At 33.3% G+C, this 13,699-nt stretch overlaps 1 protein-coding gene across 3 annotated transcripts in view; it reads right to left on the minus strand.

Moving 5' to 3' along the window:
• LOC131054658 (rho GTPase-activating protein 7) overlaps window positions 1-12,277 on the minus strand; it is a 62,539-nt gene extending 50,262 nt beyond the window's left edge. For 2 of the 3 annotated variants that reach the window (XM_057989226.2, XM_057989212.2), the window contains exons 1-4: window positions 11,652-12,277; window positions 11,271-11,500; window positions 8,593-8,629; window positions 764-840 (exon numbers count right to left, since the gene is read on the minus strand). In XM_057989226.2, coding sequence (XP_057845209.2) covers window positions 764-840; window positions 8,593-8,629; window positions 11,271-11,324 — 168 coding nt within the window. In that variant the 5' untranslated portion in view covers window positions 11,325-11,500; window positions 11,652-12,277. The other variant, XM_057989220.2, reaches the window with a different exon arrangement.
• Window positions 12,278-13,699: the final 1,422 nt, after the last annotated feature.

The following is a 13,699-nucleotide window of genomic DNA, read 5'->3' on the forward strand; positions in this document are numbered from 1 at the left end:
AAATTACATAAAAAGTGAAAAACAGATCACTTAAGTTCTACTATAACTATCCTCTCATGAATTTCAACATTTTTACTCATATAATCATAGCTCTCCAGAAGGTGTTGGCCCAAGCCTGAGTTTGATTGTTCATGCTACACATGAAAGCAACTTACCCTGCAGAAAACACACTAAATTTTGGATTTCCTGTCAAGCAACTCCCATGATGACTAAAGGTGTTATATTTCACTTGATCTCGTGTTGATATAAAACACACCACAAGGGATATTACACATGTTTTTGCAGAAGGAGATATTCCTACCAACATCAAATATCATATTGATCTGGTAAGTTAGAAAAGTAGTTAGATTAAATGGGCAATGGTTTCAACCTGATAAAGACTCAAAAATAAGTGTAACCATTTATGACAAGCAGGTGATAGTCTGATATGGTAACTAAACAATTAAGGACAGCTCAACTCATTAATAAACCAAAAAACACTTGTTACACCATACTCAGGCCTTGTAAGACAGCATAAGAACTCTCCTCCTGTCATTGCATTTGACGTTTACTTCGTACTTTAAAAAGATCTGCTTGGTTTTTTTTCCCTAAGCATAATCAGTACTTCCAAACACAAGGAAAAACTTGTTTCTAGATGGCAATCACCCTCCATAAATCATCTATTGAGAATTGACAGTGTGATTTAGTTTGAAAATTATAAAACAGTGAACACAAGTCTTCCTTAAGTTAAAAATTCAACCGAAAACCTTTCTTTTCAACTTACAGGATCATTCTTAAAAAAGACCAAAGATGTTCGCGTAAGAATAAACCACCGCTTTTTCCACGATTTCCACCCTAACCCTGCATATATATCAGAAGTTAATTTAGTTAATGTTCTTATCAATCATTCTTGACATATAACAAATATCAGATTGTAATGGCTTCACAACAGCATATTTTATATAACCTGCTTTGCATAAAGATGCAAATCCAGGAACCTTCGTAAAAGCAACAGTTGCTTTCCAGTTAACAGCACAAGATTATTTGCGAAGTATAAACAATCATGATAAACTTTTTACAACAGAACAAAATGGATGGAAATGAAATTTCAGAAACAAATCAAAGCAATACACAATTGCATTGTGAAATGTAAAGTTCTTAACAGCTGAATAGGTGTGCAAGATTCCAATCATTACTTATAAGACATTTCTGACTGAAACCACTCAGTAACATATACAATGGATTAGCCACAAGAGACACATTTCTACTTCAAAACTTCAGTAATATTCTTACATGCAAACTTAAATGGAGATCCAGACAACGATTGTTCCATTTCATTCAAAAGGGCAACAAAGAAAGCAAGCATTTACCTAGCCAAACCATAAAGTAGGAGATGGGTGTTCTAGAATGGTAAAAAAATCAAAAATAAATTGTATGACCAAAGGTAGCCAATTAAAGTCCAAAGTACAACCAATCAAAATACCGATGAATAAGGAATGTACCAAGAAAAAATCTTACCTCCAAAGAAAGTAACTAAGGCAGCTATAAAACAAAATAGGCAGATGCCAGAGTATTTATACCAAACAGTAAACCTAAAGCTCTTAAAACTAAAATTTATTAAAAACAAGAACAGATTACAACCCAGGCTACAAGAGCCACAATAGAGAATACAAAATAACAACTATGCAAGGTTTGGATTTGAACCACAATTCCCTCCCATGAAGGGTGTTAATCAATGTCAGTAGATTTCCACAATCCATTAGTCTAAATATGTGTATGCTTCTGGATTAAATTGTGTGAGTTTTTTTGCATCACACAATCGAATCCAGAAGCATACACATATTTAGACTAATGGATTGTGGAAATCTACTGACATTAACTATGCAAGGGTCTCTGTAGCAGCAAGAGAGTCTCAACAACCTCAACCTCTAAATAGTCCCTCATGCACGAGATAATAATGTCACCAAATGACTCTCTTGTGCTGAGAGAGGCTGCTGAAGACATTGTTGGAGGTCATAGGTTACCCTGTTTTGTCCTGCCATTCAAAGCCAAAGATCTGCTGGACACAATGTATTGTCCGCCAAACAGTGTTTAAATGCATTCAGAGTAAAGGAGCACAACTAACAGTGTAGGTCTAATTCATTCCTAAGGGCTTTGGACTTTAGGTGCACTATACCGCAAAGAGTTAGGTTAGGTTAGCCACTTTAAAAGGAAATTGTGATTCAAAGTAGGATTAGCTGAGTTATCGTAAATGCTAAGTTGTGTGGCCATCATGGTTGCCTATGTTATATTTATTGTTGTGGTTAACAAGAAAACAAGTTATTTATCCTTTTGTTATCATATTTCAAGAATGTGTGATTAAGAAATGTAAGACAAAGGACAGAATTGAGGCCATGCTTGGAATGACAGGCTATTTTATGCCAATTTGTTAGCAGAATAGAGAGAATTTGATATTTTCATGGCATTCCAGGCTTTGCATGTTGTTATTCTCTTTATATGAATTGAAGTAATAGATCTTACCTCACGAGAGACATCACTTACTATCTGTCTGGATAAATTTATTTGTTCAACCACTGGATGTCTGGAACAAAGCATCTTTTAAGCTACCTAAAGACCCAGGAACATTCCATTTAAGGCTCAACAACAAAATTGAAGTGTCAAAACAGATTTGTCTCTAAAATAGCATAAAAGGAAATCTCTGAGATACATGTACCCTCTTACTTCAGTAGACACTTGATATTACCATAATGTGAACTAAGAAAAACTACCTTCTGATTATCTGACATTAGAAAGCACAAACTGCAGGTAGGTACCATTACTGCAACTTGACCTCAACAGTATCCCCTTGTGCATTCCTCACCGTTCCCTTGCTACTTGATAGCTACCAAAAACTCTTTCCTTCTTAGCTATATCTTGCCTTGAAATGTTAATTCTAGACCAGCAACCTTCTAATACCAGAAAACCTACTCCTGAGAAAGTATAGTTGCTCAAGCTTTTGTCAGGAAACATCTGCAAACCTTTGTCTTCTTTACAGGCCAATTTTTGGTCTTTTACAGCACCACTTGTCTTTATCAAATCTGCAATTGCCACACTCTCTACAAAAATACTTATTCAATCATTCAGGGAGTATTAACTCATTACTTCCTTCTTTACGTTCAACCTTCAATTTTATACCACATTGCAAATAAATACAACTGATATGCCTTTTGGTAATACTAATTCATGCTTATATATATCTTCAATATGATGTAACCAATACAAATTCAATTCTACTTTTATGAGCACATAGTTGTTTCTCCAACAACTCCTTTTGATACTTCTTATTAGCTATTGAAATTTGATGTGCATACAAGACCCATTGATTTCAACACTATCAAGAGCTTCCCTACAACATCTGCCTGTCAGTGCTGAGTCTGCTGACTCTGATGCCAACCTCGGCACCAATGCGATTCCTACTACTAAGTCCCAATGGTAACAATTATCATGATGCAGCCATCTTATCATTAACCCCCAGAAGATAAACCAGTTCACCAGTTCACCAGTTCATCCTCTTTTGGCATATATTAACCTTCTGTTTGGCACTTATGTATTGAATATGTAGTGCATTCAGTTGTGAATATGCTATCTTTATTCGAAGACAGTTAGTCCACTTATCATCTGAGAGATTTGTCATGTACAGAACTTCAGATGCATGCCTTTCTGCATTCAGCTTTTTTTTGCCGCCATTGTTCAAAATATGCTACAGAACTTCAAATACATGCGTTTCTGCATTCAGTTTTTTTTTTGCCACCATTGTTCAAAATATGCTAACAAGACCATTTTTTTGAATCCTAAATGTTTATGGATAGATTAATAGTTTTGCTTCCCCTGTTAAAGGGCCAATAGACCTAGAATGTTTGGAAAAGGCATGCTGGAGGAAGTCTCCTATCAGTTTTTGTAAACTTAATTTCAGTAGTGCTTCTAGGGGTTACCCAGGGGGCTGCAGCAGCTGGAGTGTAAAATTGCAATGACATGGGAGGTTTTGCGGAGGGTGGATCCTTTCTTGGATACTCATACTAACAATGAGACAGAATGGACAGCTGTTTTAGGTCTTGCAATGGCCGAGGATGTTGGATATAAGAAGCTCATTATTGAGGGGGAGATTCTTCTGTGGCTATTTTAGGGCTTTCCAAGATGTCATGTCTGATATTGAAGGCAAAAATTTTGTTGGATGAGGCTCCTGATGTGTATAAGTTTCTTGATGATATTCTATTTAGGCATTGCTTCCATTGATGCAACAAGGCAGCCGATTTGTCAGCTAAAGTTGGGACAGAGCAATTGTTAGGGTTTAGGCAGATCCGGAGCAAACACAAATTAAAAGTTACATGCAGACATGAATTAACAAAGATGAAGAAAAATACATAACGCAAATAACACAGAGATTTAACGTGTTCACCCAAGAAGGGCTACATCCACAGAACACAACCGTCCAATCTTTTCTTATTATCCAATAAAACAGTACAACACTATTACAATGCCTTTTACATTCCAGCCACTTATAACATGCAATTTTTAGGGCAACATACAAAGTCGGCTAAAATTAACCCTAACCCTAAAAGAATATTCTTGTAATCTTTTCCATGTACACGTAAGAGAAAATTTTGGGGAGAGCCCTTTGGGCTCCCCATTACACCGGCCCTTCGGGCCGACCCCTCCGCTCAACGAGTGTACAGTCCTTGCATGATCAGTCGCCACATACCAACAGCAATCTCCTTTCTCAACTAACCTTGATAACCATGTGGTTGTGGGAAATGGTCTTGAAGCTCTTTTGGTTATCAACTTGCCTATATGACCTAGCTTCCTCCACCAACTATTGTGGTATTTAGGAACTGGCAAGCATTTCAGAGTCCCTGTTCTTTCCAGGTCTTTTTTGAGTCTTTCAGCTGTCAGTGCATCAAGACATATGTCATTGTTCTGATACTTACCACTTACAAACTTGCTGGTAGTTGGCTATTGATTTCCTGGGCCACTATCTATATTAATTTCTTGGCTTTTATTCCTAATTATAGTCTGTTATCACCACTGGTGGCATGCTCAATGTGGTTACAGGATTTCAGTCATTTAGTCTTGCTTCCTCCATATCATCTCTATGATGGGCTTATTCTATTGGCTTTTGGTTTGGTGAGACACTTCCTCTACTCTGCAATGGCCCCTAAGTGTAATTCTTCTAAAAACCAATATCTTTTCTTATTGGGCAGCTATTTCAGATAGACGACTTCAGGAGATTTTTTACTGTTCTCATCATGTAGCTATGAGTCTAGTTAAATGCAATCTTGGGCAACACAGGCCGGGGAATGATGGGTTGTTCATAGTAGAGATTTTATTTGTCAAGATATGTAAAGAAACATGGGAAAAAGGTGTCAGATGGAGCTGTTAGGGAATGTATTTCACAGTTCTTGCTTTCAGAGGAATCATCCCATAGCCCCATGCTATAATATTTAAGCAACTCATCCTCTGCTCTCATGGTGATTTAATCAGACTGCTACCTTGGGTGATATGAAGGTTTTAAATAAGTGTTAGCTGTGTTCTGTCAGCCAGAAGGCATACAAGATTTGTATGTTTAACTTAAGTTGATTGCAATAAGTCTGTTGGTTACTTGTTTGAGGGGAAATTTGGAGTTGGCTAGTGCTTACACTCTATTTTCTTTAGGAGGTTACATATGCAAGGTGGCTTGGATAAGGGAGATAATTCACGGTGTCAACTTTCCTCAGCTAGCAGAGAGCAAGGAATGTCCTGTAGTTTGGTTTCATGGGGTAATGGGTGCACCCGTATCTGGGGTTTGGCACTTCTTATGGCAGTGTTGACTGATGGAGTAGCTAATCTTGATTAAGGCCTTACACTGTTATCTTAAGTTTGTAGCTAGCTGTTTCTTTGTTTTTCTATCGCCTATGGTTAGCTGTTTTACTGGTTTAGTCTTAAATGCCTTTAACTGGTTTTATGTATCTTGTTTATTCATGGTTAAAGGCCCCAATAGATCTCCTTGAAATATTAAAAAAGTATATATAATTGTATTTTTGCAATACTACACCAAGCTTTGCAACTTTGGTGTGTTGTCCCATAGATTAACATGTTCCTGACAATATATGCCATTAGATGATAGTTTCAATGAAGCAATGTGAGCTTTTACCTGAAAAATCTAATCAATGTTCATGGTATTATGATATGATTCCAAAAACATTTTGAGAAGCATACAAGTTTAATAATTTGATAATTTGCAGTTCTTAGACCACACGTAGCACGCTTATATGCAACTTATTAGCAAATACAGATATGCAATAAGAGGCTTCACTTCTTTTGGCTTTGCTCCACAGAAAGAAAGTCATGGACGAACACACTTGACAGATTACACAATTTTGTGCTATTTACTGTCACTGTCAATAAGAACTTGTAAGAAGAAGTGTTTTCAAAGATGTCTTCACTTTGGATACACTGCTTGCAATTTGGTATTAACCACTGTCATTCAAGTTAGTAGTAAAGTTTGTACTTCATATTTCTTTCAGGATCAATTTTTTTTAAAAACTAAATAAAAACAGGATTACTAGTGACACAACTGGATTAAACAATATAGGGTTACTTTCTAGGTGAAGCAATCACAACAAATCTGAATTAACACGATAGTCTACTTGCAATAAAGACTTTTGGAGTTTTATCTATCATCTCATTTGTCCTGTCTGACTTAAATGTGATAAAAGCTCCTTTCACTGAAATACGATAGAATCATTTCCCCACTTTATTTGCAGCTGATGACTCTGGCATTGAAGAATTAATCATCCTCACCAAGGGCAAGAGCATCTCCCATCAATAAGAACAGTTTATTGTTTTATACATTTTAATTATCTGTGATTCATATAGTTTAATAGGAAATATTTACAAGTCATTACAAAGCATATTATAGCATATTATTGTCATGACAGTACTCGTTGCCTCTATTCAACTTGCAACCTTCTTTTATTATAGTAGAGAGCTTCAGGTAGATAAATGTGTAAATATTTTTGAATCGATGTGTTTCGGACAACACTCCCTCGATTCAAAAATCTTCACACAGTTATCTACCAGAAGCTCTCTCCTATTACACAAATTTACAATAGAATTATCATGTCTTTAACCTTATTTTGTTGTCAAGCTTATTACATGTATGTGCACCATCTCAATGGACATGTCTTTCCTAGGAGAGAATATTGATGCATACTGTCCTTCATATGCATGGGAAAATTCAAATTTTATCTTTAGCTTAATATTGCTGAAAAAATTCAAGCTTAACTCCAACCTCTTGTTACTCTTAGGCATCAATCGTAGATTTTCCAGACAGACAAAAGAAACATTTCAATAAAAGAAACACTCTTATTTATTCTGCAAATCTTTTAGGTGGTTTGGAGATGCTTATAAAAGACTCTTTTCAGAGATGATGCTTCTAAGTTTCCATATGGGGTAGATAACATATACATGAATATTACAAGAATTTTGTGAAATCTGGCAGTCTTACATTTAAAAATGCAGCTAAGCATTGACCTAGCAGTCACCATCCTAAACAAAGTTCTCATTCATAATATTAATCCTATATAAGAAAGTTCGTCTGAAATTTGATTTCAAGATTACTTTCCTTGCACTTATAATACATCAGTTAAGGACAAAAACATCATCTCAACATAAAAACACAGACATATTGCTTTTTAGTCTAGAACAGTTTCTATGGGAATTTTTCCACTTAAAACTCCTGGAAATATTGCTACCTTTCAACATTAAAATTTCCCTCTTGCCTTTTATTTCTGCAAACTTCATAAAGGAATTTGATACGTTATGATTGTTAAATATCTCTCTCCTTTTTCCTTCCTAATGATAATCTGTCACCATTAGAGTGTGCTTCAATAATAATAAACGTGATTGATTGGAAGCTCTCCATCTTTCACAATATTCACGAGTGTGCCTCGAGAATTTAATTAGCAGTTAACACATACCAGCTTCCCCATTGTTTTTCTTCTAAGGAAACATCTCTTTGTTATTTAATAATTTGTTGCATCTTCTAGTGGATATAAACACTAATGCAAGCACCATACACTCTTTAGGGCTCACCTTTTTCTAACTTTTACACTCTTGACAAGGCCTCTTGGTGCACCATAATGTGGCCAATGCACTCACAACTTTACCTGCTATTACTGTCAAACATAATTCTAAGTTCTGTTGAATTATTTTGTTCATTCATGACATTAAAATAAATTCTTCTTTTTGTATCAATTGTTTTCTCTTTGTTTTCTCCAATTCAAAAATCAATAAATATTTAAGATAATTCCTATACAAACATCCTTTCCACAATTTAGCTCATTCATGCTACATTTATTTTTATCCATTTCCCAGCTACTAAAACATTTTTCTAAGGATCTGAGAAACCTTAACTGAACTATGAAATTGACAGCATATCTTTGGATGTAAAAAAATATTTAGGTTAGCTATTACGTAAGCAGTCTTTCCCCAGTGAAACTCAGTTGTACTAAATTTATTTTTATTTGTTTCCCATCTATTGAAGCATTTTGCTAAAAATGTAGAAACGTTCACTCAACCATGAAATTGAGTACATACCTTTGGATGATATAAAAAGTGGTCCGCTCTTAAAAACCTGCATTCAAGACAACATAATGCTCAAATAACTCAGATTCAACTAAACCATTGCCACATATTCAGGAAAAAAAAAATCAACCATATGGCAAAAATCTATCTAACACAGACTTCAGCTTGTTGTAAAATATTTATTTAAAAAGATATCCAACCATTTTCACCATCTGCAATAGCACTAACAAATTGATCCATGCATCTGACATGACAGGCCAATTTTAGTTGCCATATTAATTGACAAAAGAGCAAATTTCTTCTTGTAGAATAAAACCATGCAGCAAAGGAAAACAGTTGCATACTTATAATTTTACTCAATTAAAGGCAAAAGCTTTTAATTCTCAACACAACAAATTAGCAAGATTACCCAATACAGTTTGAGTTTTCTTTATATTCAACTTATACGAGCTCAATACAGGAAAAATGCATTTGAACTTGTGAAAGCTATTCCTCTCAAAGCCTAATAGTCAAAGAAGAATTGTAGCATACTATAGTTTCATCAAATTAGTAGCAATACCTCATCTTGCAGTACAGACATTCTAATAAAAAAATAGCATTTATTATCTATTAATATATATTAAAAAACTCTGAATGCTACTTCAAGCATGGTCATTCATTTTCACGCTGCTGACAATCATCTGCACTTGTATAATTGTATTAGTAACAATTTATAATGCATATATTTGTTCGACGATGCTGGAACATCGTTGGCCAAAGCCAATAGAATCTTGATACTTTGCAAGAAACAAGAAGCTCATGCATAAAAAATGCGATAAACATTATCAGTTTATCCTGAAGATTTTTTGACCTGAAATGTCAATTTCTCTCTCATACACAGTTTTATCCAGAAGTTTCTTCTAAAATCATTACAAGCTGGGTAAACTTGATCTAGCTATAGATGTAAAAATACTAAGTTTATAATGTAGAAAACAGCAGGGCTCGTGGCTTATCTACAATAATCAGCATGCAAAATAGCAGTCAACAAGACATTTTGCCAAAAGAAATTGTGCCAGCAAAAATCAACTTACAGATGGAATAAGAACAAAGAAAATTCTATGACAAAAATGCATCTGTAAAAACTATTTTTAATAATATCGAATTAAATATTTTTTAAAAGGCTTGTAATTAGATCAATCAAGTCAAAATGCACACAGGCAACAGCAATAAAACATCATGATGTCCAAATTCAACAAATTTTACAAAAAACAAAGACCACAACATATAGTATAAAATTTAAATAATTTAATCAAATCACCAACTGGTAATTAGCAGGTTTCAGTATGCACAAATTACACAACAAACACAGTAAAATAATAAACTAGAAAATCAAACAAAAAAATTAGGAGCTCTTTGAAAATGTGTCTAAATGCATTGATTTAAATAGATAATCAATTGATAAACATCTGCATTTCAACATCCCCGAATTCACACAACATGGAGCAAAAAATAATTTAAAAATTCAAACCAAAACATTAAGAGTTCTCCAAAACTCCATCTAAATTCAACCAAATCAAAAATTGGTAAACTGCTACATTTCTGCATCCCCGAATTTGCAATGCATACACAAAATAAATAAAAGTTAAGCGCTCTCTGAAATCCCATTTAAATTGATTAATTTGACTAAACAGATAATTGATATTTTACTACATTACAAATTACAATGAACCCATTCTCACAATGCCTGCACAGATAAAGACGGCAATATAAATTATAATGCAAGAAAACTTAAGAACTCTTTGAAACCCCTCCTAAGAGAATTAATTTAACAAAATGACCAAATGATAAACTACTAAATTTCAGCATCCTCGATTTGCAATACATACAGTAAAAAACTAAATAAAAAATTAAACAAATAAAAAGGAAAAAAATCTATGAACCCCGTCTAAATTCACTAATTTAACCAAACCACCAACTGATAAACTGATACATTTCAGCGACCTTAAATTCACAATGCATATGGTACATAAATCAATTAATAATGAAACAAACCAAAAACTTTAGCACTCTAAAGCCCCATATAACTTCACTAATTTCAACAATCATGCATTACATACAATAAAAATAAATAAATAGGCAGGCAAACAGATTTAGAGGCACCTCACTCCGAAACCCGTCTAATGTCAGTAATTTAGCCAAATCTCCAATTGATAAATTACTGCATTTCATTGTTCCAGATTTACAATGCACACAATAAAATAAACAAACAAACAAACAAAATTAAAAGCTCTCTGAAACCTAGTCGAAGTTATTAGTTTAACCGAATAGCCAATTGATAAACTAGAACGGTTCATTGCTCCTCAGTTCGAAATGCATACAGTTTAAAAAGCTAAATAAACAAACAACAACAAAAAAACAATCTTCTGAAACCCCGTCTAAATTATCTAAGTTTACCAAATCACCAATTGATAAACTACTACATTTTATCGTCCCTAAATTCAAATTGCATCCAGTTTCAATAAAAAAAGTTAGAACATTCAGAAACCACGCCCAAATTGACTAATATAGCCAAATCGCCAATCAATCAGCTACTACATTTCACCACATCCATCACTAAAAACTGCAGACGCCAAAAATGTATCCATGTATATAACAAACCAGAAAAAAATTTTAAAAATGAAAAAGGACGATTAAGATTATTCTCTCCTTACCGTATTCGAAACCCTGTTGCGCGGACGGTCATATGGCGTAACCGGCGCAGACATTGTATCTCCCTCCACCTACAAGCACACGCTATCATCCACATTCAAATCCTCTGCTTCTTCAAAACCCCCGCCCTCAAACACGTCTCCGGTTCGAATACCCGCATCCCTCAAAAACACCACCATTACAACTACATATCCAGCAAATGCAATGCCTCTCTCTGGATCTTTAGATCGGGCTGGACGTGCAAAACAAGATTTTTACTGCCAAACTCTTACAGGTAGGGTTTCCAACAGCTTGGGTGTGCAGCAAGTTACTGCTCATCCAAACTGATAAAAATATAAAACCGGAAAATAATTTTTTCTTTGGGTATTCATAAATACAAGTACCTGCTTAACAGCCTGGGTCATTATACGAGAATGTCCCCCGAAGATTGCAGAGATGAAAATAGCAAACAAATTGTCCGCCACGTCCGCAGGTCAACCCCGGCGTCAAAGTCGAGTTGGCGGAAGTGCTATTTTTGTTACCGCGTGAGTTAAAACCAAACAGCTCTGGTTAAAAGAAAGCCCTTGCCGTATGTACTCCGTATTGGGTATTTCATCGATGAGTGTGCCAGCAGGGTGTAACTCTGCGGCTCTCCAGGAAACCAAGATATGCGCGAGTTTTTAAGTATTTATTACGAATGCGAAATAAAGTTCTCTATTTTGATTTCTGTTTTTAGTTGGTGGGGCCGCTGCACATGACGTCCATGTCTTGTTGGGAAAGTCTTGTTGGCAAGCTTCCTCGGGAATCTTACTGTGGATAAATGGAATCGACTTGAATTCTCCTCTACTCTTTAAAAAAGAGGGTTTTCCACCACCCGATTGGAGAAATTTGCAGTTATTCCGTCCCTTTCTTCTTCACAAACATTTGCTTTTTCTGTTGTTTCCATACAGCTCAAGAAACTTCAAATTCTCCAACCAGATTTCATCCGTCCATGGAAATTGATCGTTCTGGCCTGTAGTTTGGAATTTAATGGTCTCTGATCTTTGTCCACTTTTCAGTTGTATTTCATCATTTTTAAAATATATACTTATAGTATGCTTTGTCAGATTTTCATAACAATATTTATGACAGTTCATTTTATACAAAAATATATTTATTTAAAATATTTTCAAATACGTAATGTTTTTTAATATTGAATTCTTTAATATTTTTAAATATGAATTAAGAAAGTTAATTAAATTTAAGATTTTTTACATTTTTATTTAAAATTTTAAGACTTTTTTAATAATATTTTTCAAACATAAATTTAGAAACTTTTTAAATTTAAGATTTTTTATATTTTTACTAATAACTATTGTATATGTTTAATTTTTATTTAAAGTCAATATTTTAAAATATGAATTTAGAAACTTATTTACATCTAAGATTTTTACATTTTTACTAATAGTTAATAGTGTATATGTTTGAACCCATCAAAAAAGATAAAAATTTTAAATTTTATGTAACTATTAATAGTAAATTTTAAATTCATAGTAAAAAATATTCAAACATATACACTAAAACTTATTTAAATTTAAGATTTTTTATATTTTTACTAATAGTTATTACTCCATATGTTTAATTTTTATTTAAATTCAATGTTTTTTAAACATGAATTTAGAAACTTATTTAAATTTAAGATTTTTACATTTTTACTAATAGTTAATAGTTAATAGTGTATATGTTTGAATCCATAAAAAAATAGTGTATATGTTTGAATTATTTTTACTATGAGTTTAGAAATTTACTATTAATAGTCAAATAAAATTTAAGATTTTATCTTTTGTACTAATAGTTAAAAGATAGAAATTTACATTTATACATATTTAATACCATAAACAACATTAATTTTGATTAAATTTTATATCAATAGAGAAATTATTATAATTTGATAATATTTGTATTTAGATTATGAATTGGACTTTGATAGATATTGTCTTCATTATTTTCTTTGATACTTTGGTTATTTTATTTGTTAGCATGTTAGTTTAATAAATTATTGTAGTTAGTAGTCATGAGATTTCTAATTATAACTAGTAAATATTATACCTTCCAAGCACTTAATTATAACTAGTAAATATTATGCCTTCAAACCAATATCACCTTCATTACTTCATCTCTTAACATTAATTGTACATAGATCATGGAGGAAGAAGGTTTTGGTCTCCCACTGCAAGTACTTAATGATTAGCATACATACATTAAATAAAAATATTTATAAAATACATTGATAGATATCATTTTCAAGGAGGCATCTATTGCATCTTAGAAATTGATGAAAATAAGTTGCATTGTCAAATCTTAACAACAATATATGCAAATATTTGTACAACTATGTCTATATCCTTGTTAAAATTAGTGTTATTAATAGAATTGTTTATAGATTTATATGGTAAGTTAGGATTAGAATTAG

This window comes from Cryptomeria japonica, chromosome 2 (genome assembly GCF_030272615.1).
Source record: "Cryptomeria japonica chromosome 2, Sugi_1.0, whole genome shotgun sequence".
NCBI lineage: Eukaryota > Viridiplantae > Streptophyta > Pinopsida > Cupressales > Cupressaceae > Cryptomeria > Cryptomeria japonica.